The sequence below is a fragment of the Acipenser ruthenus genome, chromosome 41 (assembly GCF_902713425.1).
Source record: "Acipenser ruthenus chromosome 41, fAciRut3.2 maternal haplotype, whole genome shotgun sequence".
NCBI classification, from domain to species: domain Eukaryota; kingdom Metazoa; phylum Chordata; class Actinopteri; order Acipenseriformes; family Acipenseridae; genus Acipenser; species Acipenser ruthenus.
The window spans coordinates 8,670,236-8,687,997 of NC_081229.1; the positions used below are offsets into that span (position 1 = coordinate 8,670,236).

The following is a 17,762-nucleotide window of genomic DNA, read 5'->3' on the forward strand; positions in this document are numbered from 1 at the left end:
GCCCCTCAACCATTTACTGTGAAGTCCTTCCTAATTGGAAACATTAACACTTGTAACGACCCACAGGCAGTCCTGATCGGATATGAGCCATGACCTTTTATGTCATATCTCGGCCGTCCAAACACTAATCTATATATTTTTTTTTGCGTGGGTCATATCCATGACTACGGGTCATGTCTCCATATAATTGGTTTAGGGCTAGGATGGGTGGGACGTATAATATTATAATACAAGGATAAAATCAAAGTAGACGTCGAAATGTCAGAATTCCTCTAGAGGAAAATATACTTGAACTTTGACCCATTCGACTCCTCGAGATCACTTTGCAGTGAGATTGGTAGAACTGAGCACCACACAATGCATTCACTTCAGTTGTGTAGATTCCAAAACACACCATTTTAATGATGTAATTTATGACCCCTCCTCACTATACCTATACGTGGCAAGTCTCCAGGCCTCATACACACATTCCTTTGCATGTGTTATCTCTGAGATTCTCCCATCCCCCATGCAAGCAAGCAGAGCAGAGCTGTAAAACCCCCTACACAAATGCCCATAAATGGTCATATTTGCTCTCCCTCTAGTCAAACTGCAATTTATTGAGACAGACCCTACACTCTGTGCTCAATATCTCTCCATTGAAAGTACCATACATTCCAAATATGAACGTGGTGATTGATTATCTGTCTTTAGGCCGTGCTGGAGATACCCTTATATTATTATTATATATTTCTTAGCAGACGCCCTTATCCAGGGCGACTTACAATTGTTACAAGATGTCACATTATTTCACATTATACATTATTTCACATTATACAGATATCATATTATTTTTACATATAATTACCCATTTATACAGTTGTTTTTTTACTGGAGCAATCTAGGTAAAGTACCTTGTTCAAGGGTACAGCAGCAGTGTCCCCCACCTGGGATTGAACCCACGACCCTCCAGTCAAGAGTCCAGAGCCCTAACCACTACTCCACACTGCTGTCATGGTAGACTTGTTTTCTAGATTCGCCTCGGCCGTACCCACTAGAGAGCAGACCACACAGACCACAATAAAAGCTCCATAGAAAGCCATAATTCAGCCTTTTGGATGTCCGGAGCGTATCCACTCCGACCGTGGGGCTGCATTCGAGTCAGAATTGGTGCAAGAACTAAGCAGGTTGTATGGCTTTCGGAAAAGCTGCACTACCCCGTACCATCCACAAGGGAACGGGGCTTGTGAGAGACTTAATCAAAACTTTTGTCTTTGTTAGCATCTTTGAGAGAGGATGTGATGTTTGGATGCCACGCCCATCTCCCTGTGGATCTAGTAACCAGAACAATACCGACACGGAATCCCCAGACCTTGAGAGGATGGATCTGTTCCTGTTTGGTTAAAGCTTTGAACCCGGAAGGACCCGTATTGTACTGTATCGTGAGTGTTTTGTTTGTTTTGTATAATTGTTATTATTAGATGGCTGACACGTTCTGGAGCTGTCGCCAGAGGCCAGCACTTACCTGGAACATCCCTGCACTGGAGCATGATCAATTGTATTTACAGCACGAGCACTACTGCACTCACTGAGGACTGGTGACCGTGTATGTGTTTTGAATACCGTGTACATGTTTGGGGATGCCCCGTGAATTAAATATACAGAGCAGTACACATCATTGTGTATTCCCTGTATCTCATTATTATTTCTGTTGGTCGGGTGTTCAGAGGTGGAGTGAGAGAGAGAGATAGTAAGAATTGAAACTGAAATTAAAACTAAAGAATTAACAATTGCTATGCATGCTGTCATTACACCAGCTCGCACTGGCATTACACCAGCGTGCTGTCATTACACCAGCGCGCACTGGCATTACACCAGCGCGCACTGGCATTACACCAGCGTGCTGTCATTACACCAGCGTGCTGTCATTACACCAGCGCGCACTGGCATTACACCAGCGTGCTGTCATTACACCAGCGTACTGTCATTACACCAGCGTAGTGTCATTACACCAGCGTGCACTGGCATTACACCAGCATGCTGTCATTACACCAGCGTGCTGTCATTACACCAGCGTGCTGTCATTACACCAGCGTGCTGTCGTTACGTTTTATTTAGTGTTCGCTTTATTTTGTGTTTTGTTTGTCTGTTTTGGGCACCGTGCCATTTTATTTTGCAAAGTGTTTTGTTTGTTTGTTTAAATCTTTTATTTGCAATAATCTTGCTCACGCCAGCCTACAGTATAACTATCAGGAATAGATGAGGAGTAATTGACCAATGCAATCCAATAATATCCATGTTAAGTTGTTGAAGGGCGCTGGTCTCTTAAAACCCATGTGTTAAACCGCAGATATAGGCCTTTTTTGTATGTTTGTATTTATTTATTTTTTTGCATGTAATAGGTTTATAAAATATGTTGAATTCCACTATTCTATTCATATTGAGGTCTGATAAACCGCTACACATGACTATATATTGATGGACATTACATAAGCTAATGAGATGTCCTTTTTTTGGAATGCCATGTTCCTTCTCAAAAATGTATTTTAATATTAACCTTTAATAATCTATTTCAGTGTGATGCAGCTTCTTCATTGTAATAAATAAATACACTTTAAAAAAAAAAAAAAATTTGATTTCTGTTTCTTCTTAAAACAAAATTTGGGGAGAGTCAAAAAATTTTCAAACTTTGATTCATGTACTAAAGGTTATTCTTAAATGAATTCACTGTCCAGTTCTGTTGTACATTTTATGGTAAACTGAGCATGACCTAGAAACTGGGCTGTCATGTGTAAGAGCAGAACATCCCATAAACTCGTCTGAATTCGGAACATCAGAGCAGGCCAGAATTTGGCACATAGCCTCAGAACAGGGGCAGCGTATATGTAAAACTGTGATTACATCAGAGATAAACTAATGTATCCTGTAACAAAACTGAAATAGTGCAGTATATAGATTTGCAATTAAAATAAATCATGCAAACGATAAGTAGTAGTAAGGTATAGTCAGTAAAACATTTTTTAACTCAATTTCAATGTAGAATGTTCTTTGGTTATTTATTTGAGATGGTGATTGTTTTTTAAAACACTTTATTAACTGTATGACTGGGGGAAGCAAATCTAAATGTAATGATGCTTTTTATATGTGTCTGTTTTGTGTTGTATTCAAATCTAAATGTAATGATGCTTTTTATATGTGTCTGTTTTGTGTTGTATTCAAATCTAAATGTAATGATGCTTTTTATATGTGTCTGTTCTGTGTTGTATTCAAATCTAAATGCAATGATGCTTTTTATATGTGGCTGTTCTGTGTTGTATTCAAATCTAAATGTAATGATGCTTTTTATATGTGTCTGTTTTGTGTTGTATTCAAATCTAAATGTAATGATGCTTTTTATATGTGTCTGTTCTGTGTTGTATTCAAATCTAAATGCAATGATGCTTTTTATATGTGGCTGTTCTGTGTTGTATTCAAATCTAAATGTAATGATGCTTTTTATATGTGTCTGTTTTGTGTTGTATTCAAATCTAAATGTAATGATGCTTGTTATATATTGTTATATAGTTTCCTTATTGCACCCTAAACCAGTTCCTAACTGCGGACGCGCATGTACACCACATATACACATACTGTCAATTCTCATGAAAATGAATTTCAAGGGACCAGCAAAAAAGTGCTATCAGTAATTCTGATTATCAGCAGTCTCAAATGCATATGGTCAGTTTGTATTGAAGTTACAGTGAGACTGAAATCAAATTTCAATTACAGTCGGCTACAGTGAAAAGTATTATAAATGTAATTACAGTTGTAAGTGAGCTTTTAAAAAGTATACATGGCAAATGAACTGCAGTTGAAATGTGCATGTCCCAGCTGCTGTGCTCATTCCTCAGGGTGTGTCTCATAGTGATTCCAGATTCAGGCACATTCTGATCACAGGCATTTTTAAAGCACAGAAGCAAGGCGTCCTCAGCATCAGGTATTGAGCAAATCAGAAACGCTGACGACTTGCATCCAGTTTGCTGTTCACAGGCCTGTATTATTGTATCCCGTTATTTCAGAACGGTTTTCAAAGTGCTTGTGGGAATGTTGAAATCTGCAGCAGCATCTTTCTTTTTCTTGTACGGTGCTGCATTATCCATCGCTTTCAGCACCTCCACTTGTCTTCAAGGAGCGCACGTATTTGTGTGAGCAGCATGGCAACTCGAAATGCATCATGGGAACTGAAGTCCCCAAACGACACTAAAATACAGAACAGAGATGCTAATGTGGGTGCAAGTGAATACATTTCCCACAATCCTTTACACTCAGCTGTTTGAACTAGGATGTTTTATTTTATTCACATTTCTTCCCTGGGAAGGCTCCAAAATAATTTGCATCTGCGTTAAATGAGTAGCTCTCTCTTCTTACTGAAAACCTAACCCTAGCACAAAGGATTATTCATCTTCAACCTCTCACCTTGGAGTCCAGGTGCAACACGATCTTTTTTATTCAGGGATTACAGAATAAAACCCTCCAGGCGGTTGTCCAGTAAGGACGGTGCAGTCTTGTCTCTGGGATGCTACATACCGGGGTCGGGATAGTCGTTCCATCAATTTATTTATTTTCAAGTCTATGCAGTTTAAATGCTAAACCCTGATACTGATTCCCCACACTGAGTTATCAATTTCTCCTGACTCGTCCATCAGATGAGGTGCAGAATAGTTTCCTTTCTGCATATTCCCGCTCCCAGGCAATGACTGGGATCGGGAATATGCAGAAAGGAAGGGATGCAGTAGGGATTCAAGGAAATGCATGCACATGGATTAGGGAGTGGTTAACATGTAGAAAACGGAAAGTACTGATTAGAGGAGAAACCTCAAAATGGAGCAAGGTAACCAGTGGTGTAACTAAATCATTAATTTACATTAATGATTTAGATTCTGGTATAGTAAGCAAACTTGTTAAATTTGCAGACGACATAAAAATAGGAGGAGTGGCAAACACTGTTGCAGCAGCAAAGGTCATTCAAAATGATCAAGACAGCAGTCAGAACTGGGCAGACAGATGGCAAATGACATTTAATAGAGAAAAGTGTAAAGTATTGCATGCAGGCAATAAAAATGTGCATTATAAATATCATATGGGAGATACTGAAATTGAAGAAGGGATCTATGAAAAAGACCTAGGAGTTTATGTTGACTCAGAAATGTCTTCATCTAGACAATGTGGGGAAGCTATAAAAAAGGCCAACAAGATGCTGGGATATATTGTGAAAAGTGTTGAATTTAAATCAAGGGAAGTAATGTTAAAACTTTACAATGCATTAGTAAGACCTCACCTAGAATATTGTGTTCAGTTCTGGTCACCTCGATACAAAAAGGATATTGCTGCTCTAGAAAGAGTGCAAAGAAGAGCGACCAGAATATCACGGGTTTAAAAGGCATGTCGTATGCAGACAGGCTAAAATAATTGAATCTATTCAGTCTTGAACAAAGACTATGCGGTGATCTGATTCAAACATTCAAAATCCTAAAAGGTATTGACAGTGTCGACCCAGGGGACTTTTTCGACCTGAAAAAAGAAACAAGGACCAGGGGTCACAAATGGAGATTAGATAAAGGGGCATTCAGAACAGAAAATAGAAGGCACTTTTTTACACAGAGAATTGTGAGGGTCTGGAACCAACTCCCCAGTAATGTTATTGACGCTGACACCCTGGGATCCTTCAAGAACTGCTCGATGAGATTCTGGGATCTAACAACCAAACGAGCAAGATGGGCTGAATGGCCTCCTCTCGTTGTTAAACTTTCTTATGTTCTTATGACTGCATTGACAGCCTGAGTTAAACTGACAGCAGAGAAGCCTCTTGTGACGCGTCCGCGTCTCCGCCCACTTTCTGACACAATCAGAGTGCTAGTTGCTGAACAGCATTTTGACCATTTAAATCTCAAGCTCTAGAGCGATACACAAAACAGTAAATTACACAGGAACTCATAATGAAAGGTTAAGGTTTCGTTCTGAATGAACATGGGCTTTGTCACCGTTGTGAATTCGCTGGTGTGATTTCAGAGCTCCTGCCTGACGGAAGTGCTTGCCACAGTCAGAGCACCAATACGGTTTCTCTCCTGAATGAATTCGTTGATGTACTCGAAGGTCATTTTTAGTACGGAAACTCTTCCCACAGTCAGAGCAGTGACACGGTTTCTCTCCCGTGTGAATTTGTCGGTGTGTAAGAAGGTTGGCTTTAAAACGGAAACTCTTCCTACAGTCAGAGCAGTGATACGGTTTCTCTCCTGTGTGAATTCGTTGGTGTATATGAAGGTTGGTTTTCAAACGGAAACTCTTCCCACAGTCAGAGCAGTGATATGGTTTCTCTCCTGTGTGAATTTGTTGGTGTGTATGAAGATTGTTTTTAAAACGGAAACTCTTCCCACAGTCAGAGCAGCAATACGGCTTCTCTAATGTGTGAATTCTCTGGTGTTTTTTCATGTCTCCTGAAAAACTGAAACTCTTCCCACAGTCAGAGCAGAGATATGGTTTCTCTCCAGTGTGACTTCGCTGGTGTTTTTTCATGTCTCCTGAAAAACTGAAACTCTTCCCACAGTCAGAGCAGCAATACGGTTTCTCTCCAGTGTGAATTCGTTGGTGCTTTTTCATGTCTCCTGAATGACTGAAACTCATCCCACAGTCAGAGCAGCGAAATGGTTTCTCTCCAGTATGAATTCGCTGGTGTCTTTTCAGGTGTCCTGACTGAATGAAACTCTTCCCACAGTCAGAGCAGCAATACGGTTTCTCTCCTGTGTGAATTCGCTGGTGTCTTTTCAGGGTTCCTGAATCCCTAAAACTCTTCCCACAGTCAGAGCAGCGATACAGTTTCTCTCCAGTGTGAATTTGCTGGTGTGTTTTCAGGTTTCCTAAGTGAATGAAACTCTTCCCACAGTCAGGATATTCTCCACCTCCCGCCCTCGCTTTAGCTGCTGGACTGGAACCTGGAAAATATGAACAGGAAAGAAAGTAAGAGGGACTGCTTGTAGGCTTCGGGCATGTGGCTGGGTGGAGGAGTGGATTAAAGCATGTGAATTTCAGCTGTGGGGGCTTGCACTGGGTTACACCAGTTTAAAAATACATTTGTTTAAAATAAGTTAAACATAAAGCCTTTCTGTGTGAAAGCAAAGTCAGTAAAGACTGATGCTGGTGAAACCGAGCCCTGGGATCAAAATCTGAGTTCGAAGTTGTCCTGCAATGTTTCAGGTCTATTTCCTGTAACACACTCTACAATTATTTCTCATCGAGGCATTTTATGACTTTTCTATCTTGGATTATGTACAGATGCATACATAGAACTGTAGTGTAATGTAGTATAATCTGTCAATGATGTGCTTGGAGACTGGAACGGCTCCCTCCCTCTCTCTGTTTGGAATCATCTTGTTTATTGTTGTACAGATATACATCACGGTGCATTAGAAATGTGCAGCCCCATGCCATAGCATTACATTACACATGCAGGGTTTATGTGTTTTGTTAATTCAATTCTCTCCATTTATCATTCCTATAATTGAATCCCAACACAGTGGGTTACAGGACTCCAGTATACAGACAGAAACACAAGCAGTTTATTTTATACAGTTACACAGACTGTAAATGCATCAGGAACTTACACTACAGCCAAAAGTTTAGAAACACCTAGAATTTTGTAGTTTCTTTGCTGACATGAATCCAACTAAAAGGTCTAAATTATTTCCATATATTTTTTATTCTAGGAGATGCAAAGCTTTTGTCCATAGCTGTAGAGCCCTGTCTAATCCAGCCCCTCTACAAACCAGCATTCTAATTCGGTATGATTTTGGGGTCCCGATCTAATCCCTATTGAAATGAATGGTGTGATCCCCTCTACAGTCCAGAGCCTGGCTATTCTGGAATCTGTCCCTTCTGCCTGATGTTGTGTATACACTACCATGTCCAGCCACAGCCATTCTGAATTGTGCAGTTGTTGAACAGCAAATACATGTCTAATCGTCCACACAGTGAGCAATCTCTCAAAAGAAAAGCTGAACAAAATACCAACTCAAGAGAGCTAACAGTGAGAAACCCTGAATGCAGCAGAAAGCACCTGAATCCTCATGCAGGTACAGTACGAGCACGTGAAGGTCTTTCTATGGGAATGGGTTAAACAGGCTTGTGATAATAACAGGTGAAGAGTTTGCTGAAGCATTACTGTGTTTATTACACTGTGTGTGTACAGTAACACAGCTATTTAATGTTCAAATAGTTTAGTCATTTTACCTTTAGGTCAGTATTCAATGTTTTACAGTAACTCTCTAATCCGGCACCACTTTCCAGTCCCAAGCGATGCCGGATTGGACAGGTTTTAAAGTAATCTAACTAATATGCTCCCTCCCTCACAACCACACTGTGGATATCACGCAATTTAGAATGACAATGTCAAAGCTACTGGGAGTCACTCACCTGCTAGACTGCATTCTGAATGGGACCGTCCGTCTTCCTTTCCACCTCCTTGCGTGCTGTTGGGAGAACCTTCCTCTCCAGCGCCTTGCTCTCTCACGCAGATTCTCTCCAGCACCACGCTACACTCCCGCAGGCGTACAGGCTCCAGCTCAGGGATGTTTGGTTTGAAGTCCTCGGATTCTTCCTTCCCTGGTTCCATGTGGTCAAACTCTACTTCAGGGGGCTCCTGTTTAATACGGACAGTTTCCAGCACCTCTTCTTGTTTAACAGGAAGGGGTTCTTCTGTCTGGGGGATCTCCAATTCATTGTGCTCAGCTTTAATCTCACAGACCTCTGGCTGACTGCTGTCACATTGCATCTCACAGAGCTCCTGTTTAATGGGGAGGGCAGCCAGCCCAGAGAACTCCACTCTAATGGGGACAAGTTCAAGTTCAGGGAGCTCCTCTTTAATCTGGACAGATTCCATCTTCACACTGTCCATGGCAGCACACGGGATTCTGTTTAGTAGCTACCAAAAAAAGAAAATTATTTATTTAAATACAGTGTTATGAAGAGCATTCAAGGGACAAACGCAATCTGGCCTTAATAGCAGGAGTGGCTTTACTATTGAAGAAACACAGAATTTCTTGTAATAACTTATTACAAGAAGGATTTTATCTGTTGAAAAAGTTTAACCCTTTGCGGCCCTATGTTGGACCAGGTCCAGCATTACAATTTTTCCTTTCCGGTCAGACACCCCTCAAAAAGATGTCAAGCACAGGTCTTTGGTCTCAAGTCTCAGGTCTCAAGTACACACACATCCATAACCGCACAAGGAAATACGTTTAGTGTGTGAGTGTCAGTGACAGAAAGGGCAGAAATCAATATTTTGGAGATGATTATTGGAGGGGCCAGTGCCCCTGCATGTACTAAATATTTGAAGATGCACTAAATAGTGTGTTTCTGACCCGGACGGCCTTCCACACGTGTGTGTGTGCGTGTGCGTGTGTGTGCGCATGTGTGTGTATGCGAGTACTAAAAGCACATCGAACACCCAATGCCTTAATATTTTGTGTACAGATTAGTTTTGTTACTAAGGAATTTTACCGACTGTTTTAAGTTATTTTTTAATTCTGAAGACCTTTTTCCAATAAAGACCTTAAAATGTGCCCACATTATAGTTTAATGTAAGCTCAAGTTAAGTGTGTGCGGGGTGTCTCCATATCAAAGGCTGGACTCGCTGCGAGTGGTTCATTCAGACACAGTTTAAACTGTGCAAAATTACAAATGTTATATAAGGTTGCTTCAGCATTGTTTTTGCCACATCCCTGTGTTACTACAGAATGTCTATCCATGTGGAAAAGCCCATTAATATTCGCTATATACTGTAAAAAGCCTATCGTGCTGAAAAGCCTGTATAACAGTATATGGTCAAGTGTAGCATAATTATATATATAGCATGGTGACCAGGCATCCCAGTGCCCCAACATTTCTCAATCTTTTAAAAAAGTCCCAGGCCGTGTTATTTTGTGGTACATGTTAAAATTTGGTACACCATGTACTGCGCTTGCCTGGGCTTTGCAAATAATTTTAGCTCATAAAACAAGGAAACGCTCATCTGAACAAAAACAAAAGTACTGTTTGACCTTTAAAGTTCATTTTAATATCATTTTTTTCTACCAATTCAGCAAATATGTGACTAACTAATGAGCAACAAATTGTGTTATCTAACATTGTAAACATATACCATTTTGTGGGTGATCTACAGTTTGTCTTATTCCTAGTGATTTGTGCAGCAGTCAATAACAACACTGACAGCATATTATTTTTTGACGGTACACATTTTGGTACCAGTACCATATTCTGATGATGTACCACGTTCTGCACCTACACCGGTTTTCAGCCACTTCCTGTACCTTTTGTCAAAATAACATAACACAATCGCGTCTATCATTTACTTTATGGCTTCTGCAGTTAATAAATAAATAAAATTTGAAATAAATAAAACAGAGTAATCAAGAACATTATGTTTTATAAAGTCATTAACACAGACAGACGTGCTTATCTCTCAGCGCGCAATGCGTTTTCATGTAGTTTCTATTCAATATGAATCTACAATCACGTGTAGTTTCGTACAGTATCTGTTCAGTTCAGTCGGGATTTATCCCAGACACTAGGAGAGCATCGAGAGGTTGCGCGCATCCGAGTTCAGCAGGTTAAACCACATCAACAACGCGCTGACATTACTAGCTACCCATGACGAGAACATCACATACCTGCGCTGCACAGAAACACTGACCGGCTGAAAAACCCGCGGCTAACAGCAAAACACCACTGCGTCGAGAACAACCAAACACCAATTAAAAACAACAACATGGAACTCACTTTTTCTTTTTTTATCGTCCTCGCCTTGTCAAGTGGTGCGCAACAAAATGTTAAATAAATTAAAAACAACTCTGCGGAGCTCGATCTTTTTTCTTTTAAATTTCTATCGTTTGTTGTTGTTGTTCTCTTTGAAAAGACGCGGAGGTATGACGCAGCCCCGGTTTTGGGGATGGAACTGCTTAACAGTCTCGCGTTTTGATTGGTTCTTGTCTGTCGGAGGAATATGACGTTGACACGAGTGGGAAAGCGTAGAGGCATTTTAACATTGTGAGAGAGTTATACAACCAATCCTTTTACACGGCAGTGAAGTTTGGAGACCCACTCTAAACTGTGAATGCAGTAATTGGGACTAAAGTCCAACAGAAATCTTACATGTAGAATTCTGCAAAAACATCTTGCAGTTGCACAGAAATGCTGCAAGCAACGCTAGCCTACAGTATAACTATCAGGAATAGATGAGGACTATTTGACCAATGCAATCCAATAATATCCATGTTAAGTTGTTGAAGGGCGCTGGTCTCTTAAAACCCATGTGTTAAACAGCAGATATAGGCCTTTTTTGTATGTTTGTATTTATTTATTTATTTGCATGTAATAGGTTTATAAAATATGTTGAATTCCACCATTCTATTCATATTGAGGTCTGATAAACCCCTACGCATGACTATATATTGATGGACATTACATAAGCTAATGAGATGTCCTTTTTTTGGAATGCCATGTTCCTTCTCAAAAATGTATTTTAATATTAACCTTTAATAATCTATTTCAGTGTGATGCAGTTTCTTCATTGTAATAAATAAATACGCTTTAAAAAAAAAAAATTAAATTTGATTTCTGTTTCTTCTTAAAACAAAATTTGGGGAGAGTATGACCTAGAAACTGGGCTGTCATGTGTAAGAGCAGAACATCCCATAAACTCGGCTGAATTCGGAACAGCAGAAAAGCCCAGAATTTGGGACGTTATCTGAAAAGCAAAGCGGTCCAGAATTTGGCATATAGCCTCAGAACAGGGGCAGTGTATATATAAAACTGTGATTACATTAGAGATAAACTAATGTATCCTGTAACAAAACTGAAATAGTGCAGTATATAGATTTGCAATTAAAATAAATCATGCAAATGATAAGAAGTAGTAAGGTATAGTCAGTAAAACATTTTTTAACTCAGTTTCAATGCAGAATGTTCTTTGGTTGTTTATTTGAGATGGTGATTGTTTTTTAAAACACTTTATTAACTGTATGACTGGGGGAAGCAAATCTAAATGTAATGATGCTTTTTATATATTGTTATATAGTTTCCTTATTGCACCCTAAACCAGTTCCTAACTGCGGACGCGCATGTACACCAGATATACACATACTGTCAATTCTCATGAAAATGAATTTCAAGGGACCAGCAAAAAAGTGTTATCAGTAATTCTGATTATCAGCAGTCTCAAATGCATACTGTCAGTTTGTATTGAAGTTACAGTGAGACTGAAATCAAATTTCAATTACAGTCAGCTACAGTGAAAAGTATTATAAATGTAATTACAGTTGTAAGTGAGCTTTTAAAAAGTATACATGGCAAATGAACTGCAGTTGAAATGTGCATGTCCCAGCTGCTGTGCTCATTCCTCAGGGTGTGTCTCATAGTGCTCCCAGATTCAGGCACATTCTGATCACAGGCATTTTTAAAGCACAGAAGCAAGGCGTCCTCAGCATCAGGTATTGAGCACATCAGAAACGCTGACGACTTGCATCCAGTTTGCTGTTCACAGGCCTGTATTATTGTATCCCGTTATTTCAGAACGGTTTTCAAAGTGCTTGTGGGAATGTTGAAATCTGCAGCAGCATCTTTCTTTTTCTTGTACGGTGCTGCATTATCCATCGCTTTCAGCATCTCCACTTGTCTTCAAGGAGCGCACGTATTTGTGTGAGCAGCATGGCAACTCGAAATGCATCATGGGAACTGAAGTCCCCAAACGACACTAAAATACAGAACAGAGATGCTAATGTGGATGCAAGTGAATACATTTCCCACAATCCTTTACACTCAGCTGTTTGAACTAGGATGTTTTATTTTATTCACATTTCTTCCCTGGGAAGGCTCCAAAATAATTTGCATCTGCGTTAAATGAGTAGCTCTCTCTTCTTACTGAAAACCTAACCCTAGCACAAAGGATTATTCATCTTCAACCTCTCACCTTGGAGTCCAGGTGCAACACGATCTTTTTTATTCAGGGATTACAGGATAAAACCCTGCAGACGGTTGTCCAGTAAGGACGGTGCAGTCTTCTCTCTGGGATGCTACATACCAGGGTCGGGATACTCGTTACATCAATTTATTTATTTTCAAGTCTATGAAGTTTAAATGCTAAACCCTGATACTGATTCCCCACACTGAGTTATCAATTTCTCCTGACTCGTCCATCAGATGAGGTGCAGAATAGTTTCCTTTCTGCATATTCCCGCTCCCAGGCAATGACTGGGATCAGGAATATGCAGAAAGGAAGGGATGCAGTAGGGATTCAAGGAAATGCATGCACATGGATTAGGGAGTGGTTAACATGTAGAAAACGGAAAGTACTGATTAGAGGAGAAACCTCAAAATGGAGCAAGGTAACCAGTGGTGTAACTAAATCATTAATTAACATTAATGATTTAGATTCTGGTATAGTAAGCAAACTTGTTAAATTTGCAGACGACACAAAAATAGGAGGAGTGGCAAACACTGTTGCAGCAGCAAAGGTCATTCAAAATGATCAAGACAGCAGTCAGAACTGGGCAGACAGATGGCAAATGACATTTAATAGAGAAAAGTGTAAAGTATTGCATGCAGGCAATACAAATGTGCATTATAAATATCATATGGGAGATACTGAAATTGAAGAAGGGATCTATGAAAAAGACCTAGGAGTTTATGTTGACTCAGAAATGTCTTCATCTAGACAATGTGGGGAAGCTATAAAAAAGGCCAGCAAGATGCTGGGATATATTGTGAGAAGTGCTGAATTTAAAGCAAGGGAATTAATGTTAAAACTTTACAATGCATTAGTAAGACCTCACCTAGAATATTGTGTTCAGTTCTGGTCACCTCGATACAAAAAGGATATTGCTGCTCTAGAAAGAGTGCAAAGAAGAGCGACCAGAATTATCACAGGTTTAAAAGGCATGTCGTATGCAGACAGGCTAAAAGAATTGAATCTATTCAGTCTTGAACAAAGACTATGCGGCGATCTGATTCAAACATTCAAAATCCTAAAAGGTATAGACAATGTCGACCCAGGAGACTTCTTTGACCTGAAAAAAAAAAAAAATAATAATAAATGGGTCACAAATGGAGATTAGATAAAGGGGCATTCAGAACAGTAGTAGTGGTTAGGGCTCTGGGCTCTGGACTCTTGACCAGAGGGTTGTGGGTTCAATCCCCAGTGGGGGACACTGCTGTTGTACCCTTGAGCAAGGTACTTTACCTAGATTGCTCCAGTAAAAACCCAACTGTATAAATGGGTAATTGTATGTAAAAATAATGTGATATCTGTATAATGGGATATCTTCTAACAATTGTAAGTCGCCCTGGATAAGGGTGTCTGCTAAGAAATAAATAATAATAATATCTGTTGTTGAACAGCAAATAGGAGGCACTTTTTTACACAGAGAATTGTGAGGGTCTGGAACCAACTCCCCAGTAATGTTATTGAAGCTGACACCCTGGGATCCTTCAAGAAGCTGCTCGATGAGATTCTGGGATCAATAAGCTACTAACAACCAAACGAGCAAGAGGGGCTGACTGGCCTCCTCTCGTTGTTAAACTTTCTTATGTTCTTATGACTGCATTGACAGCCTGAGTTAAACTGACAGCAGAGAAGCCTCTTGTGACGTGTCCGCGTCTCCGCCAACTTTCTGACACAATCAGAGTTTAAGTTCTTGAAGAGCATTTTGACCATTTAAAAATCAAGCTCTTGGAGCGATACACAAAACAGTAAATTACACAGGGACTCATAATGCAAGGTTAAGGTTTCGTTCTGAATGAACATGGGCTTTGTCACCGTTGTGAATTCGCTGGTGTGATTTCAGAGCTCCTGCCTGACGGAAGTGCTTGCCACAGTCAGAGCACCAATACGGTTTCTCTCCTGTATGAATTCGTTGATGTACTCGAAGGTCATTTTTAGTACGGAAATTCTTCCCACAATCAGAGCAGTGATACGGTTTCTCTCCTGTGTGAATTCGTTGGTGTATATGAAGGTTGGTTTTCAAACGGAAACTCTTCCCACAGTCAGAGCAGTGATATGGTTTCTCTCCTGTGTGAATTTGTTGGTGTGTATGAAGATTGGTTTTAAAACAGAAACTCTTCCCACAGTCAGAGTAGTGATACGGTTTCTCTCCTGTGTGAATTCTCTGGTGTTTTTTCATGTCTCCTGAAAAACTGAAACTCTTCCCACAGTCAGAGCAGCAATACGGTTTCTCTCCTGTGTGAATTCGTTGGTGCTTTTTCATGTCTCCTGAATGACTGAAACTCATCCCACAGTCAGAGCAGCGAAATGGTTTCTCTCCAGTATGAATTCGCTGGTGTCTTTTCAGGTGTCCTGACTGAATGAAACTCTTCCCACAGTCAGAGCAGGAATATGGTTTCTCTCCTGTGTGAATTCGCTGGTGTCTTTTCAGGGTTCCTGAATCCCTAAAACTCTTCCCACAGTCAGAGCAGCGATACAGTTTTTAGGGCATGTGGCTAGGTGGTGAAGTGGATTAAAGTGTGTGCATTTTAGCTGTGGGGTTTGCTCTGGGTTACACTAGTTTAAAAATGCAAAGTTAAACTTAAAGCCTTTCTGTGTGAAAGCAAAGTCAGTAAAGACTGATGCTGGTGAAACCGAGCCCTGGGATTAAAATCTGACTGTGAAGTTCTCCTGTAATGTTTCAGGTTTATTGCCCCTGACAAACCCTACAATATATCTTTCTCCTCAGCATTAGATTACAATGATATCTTTCTCATGATGGCATTGAGTAGCTATATACAAAAAACACACGGTTCCTAATGTTTATTTTTACCCTATGATCGCTGGGTTTACAACACTTTTTTAAAAGTTGGAAGTACAGTAGCTCCCACACGCTCGGTGCATTACAATGGTGTCACACGATAATACAGTAGCTCCCACACGCTCTGTACATTACAATGGTGTCACACGATAATACAGTAGCTCCCACACGCTCGGTGCATTACAATGGTGTCACACGATGATACAGTAGCTCCCACACGCTCGGTGCATTACAATGGTGTCACACGATGATACAGTTGCTCCCACACGCTCTGTACATTACAATGGAGTCACACGATGATACAGTAGCTCCCACACGCTCTGTACATTACAATGGAGTCACACGATGATACAGTAGCTCCCACACGCTCTGTACATTACAATGGTGTCACACGATGATACAGTAGCTCCCACACGCTCTGTACATTACAATGGTGTCACACGATGATACAGTAGCTCCCACACGCTCTGTACATTACAATGGTGTCACACGATGATACAGTAGCTCCCACACGCTCGGTGCATTACAATGGTGTCACACGATGATACAGTAGCTCCCACACGCTCTGTACATTACAATGGTGTCACACGATGATACAGTAGCTCCCACACGCTCGGTGCATTACAATGGTGTCACACGATGATACAGTAGCTCCCACACACTCTGTACATTACAATGGTGTCACACGATGATACAGTAGCTCCCACACGCTCGGTGCATTACAATGGTGTCACACGATGATACAGTAGCTCCCACACGCTCGGTGCATTACAATGGTGTCACACGATGATACAGTAGCTCCCACACGCTCGGTGCATTACAATGGTGTCACACGATGATACAGTAGCTCCCACACGCTCTGTACATTACAATGGTGTCACACGATGATACAGTAGCTCCCACACGCTCGGTGCATTACAATGGTGTCACACGATGATACAGTAGCTCCCACACGCTCTGTACATTACAATGGTGTCACACGATGATACAGTAGCTCCCACACACTCTGTACATTACAATGGTGTCACACGATGATACAGTAGCTCCCACACGCTCTGTACATTACAATGGTGTCACACGATGATACAGTAGCTCCCACACGCTCTGTACATTACAATGGTGTCACACGATGATACAGTAGCTCCCACACGCTCTGTACATTACAATGGTGTCACACGATGATACAGTAGCTCCCACACGCTCGGTGCATTACAATGGTGTCACACGATGATACAGTAGCTCCCACACGCTCGGTGCATTACAATGGTGTCACACGATGACAGTCAGTATTATTATTATTATTATTATTATTATTATTATTATTTACTTCTTAGCAGACGCCCTTATCCAGGGCGACTTACAATTGTTACAAGATATCACATTATTTTACATACAATTACCCATTTATACAGTTGGGTTTTTACTGGAGCAATTTAGGTAAAGTACCTCAAGGGTACAACAGCAGTGTCCCCACCGGGGATTGAACCCACAACCCTCTGGTCAAGAGTCCAGAGCCCTAACCACTACTCCACACTGCTGTCCCGTATCTTCCTCTCTGTCACATGAACAAAAAAAGACATAGACAAATAGTTGTATGTTACTTCAAAGCTGATTTCATGAAGCACAGCTCGATAAAACAGCTACTAATCAAAAGGTAAACTTTTTTTATTATCAATCCTCATTGAAAAGAAAACAAAAGTTACACACAGATTGTTTTAAATTCATTCTGGATGTTTCCAGTACAAGCCAAAGATGGCCACTGCTTGCATTCAAACAGGCTGTAAATTACATTTAACAACTGTGTCACATCAAATATATTTTATCTATGTAATATAATGACATTAAGATGTTGTGTAATAACTCCTCGATGAGCCACAGCAATCCAGATTTTTATTTTTTTTTTAAACATTTTTAACCATGTTTTTAATCATGACGTGCCAGGTACGTCCGTATCGC

General features: G+C 40.5%; 1 protein-coding gene across 1 annotated transcript in view; it reads right to left on the reverse strand.

Annotated features, from left to right (window-relative positions):
* Positions 1 to 2,104: 2,104 nt before the first annotated feature.
* Positions 2,105 to 17,762, reverse strand: part of LOC131709037 (zinc finger protein 616-like) — a 32,355-nt gene continuing 16,697 nt past the window's right edge. The window contains exons 4-7 of the mRNA XM_059010647.1: positions 14,775 to 15,442; positions 10,789 to 11,025; positions 8,425 to 8,932; positions 2,105 to 6,947 (exon numbers count right to left, since the gene is read on the reverse strand). Coding sequence (XP_058866630.1) covers positions 5,950 to 6,947; positions 8,425 to 8,932; positions 10,789 to 11,025; positions 14,775 to 15,442 — 2,411 coding nt within the window. The 3' untranslated portion in view covers positions 2,105 to 5,949. The remainder of the gene's footprint in view (positions 6,948 to 8,424; positions 8,933 to 10,788; positions 11,026 to 14,774; positions 15,443 to 17,762) is intronic.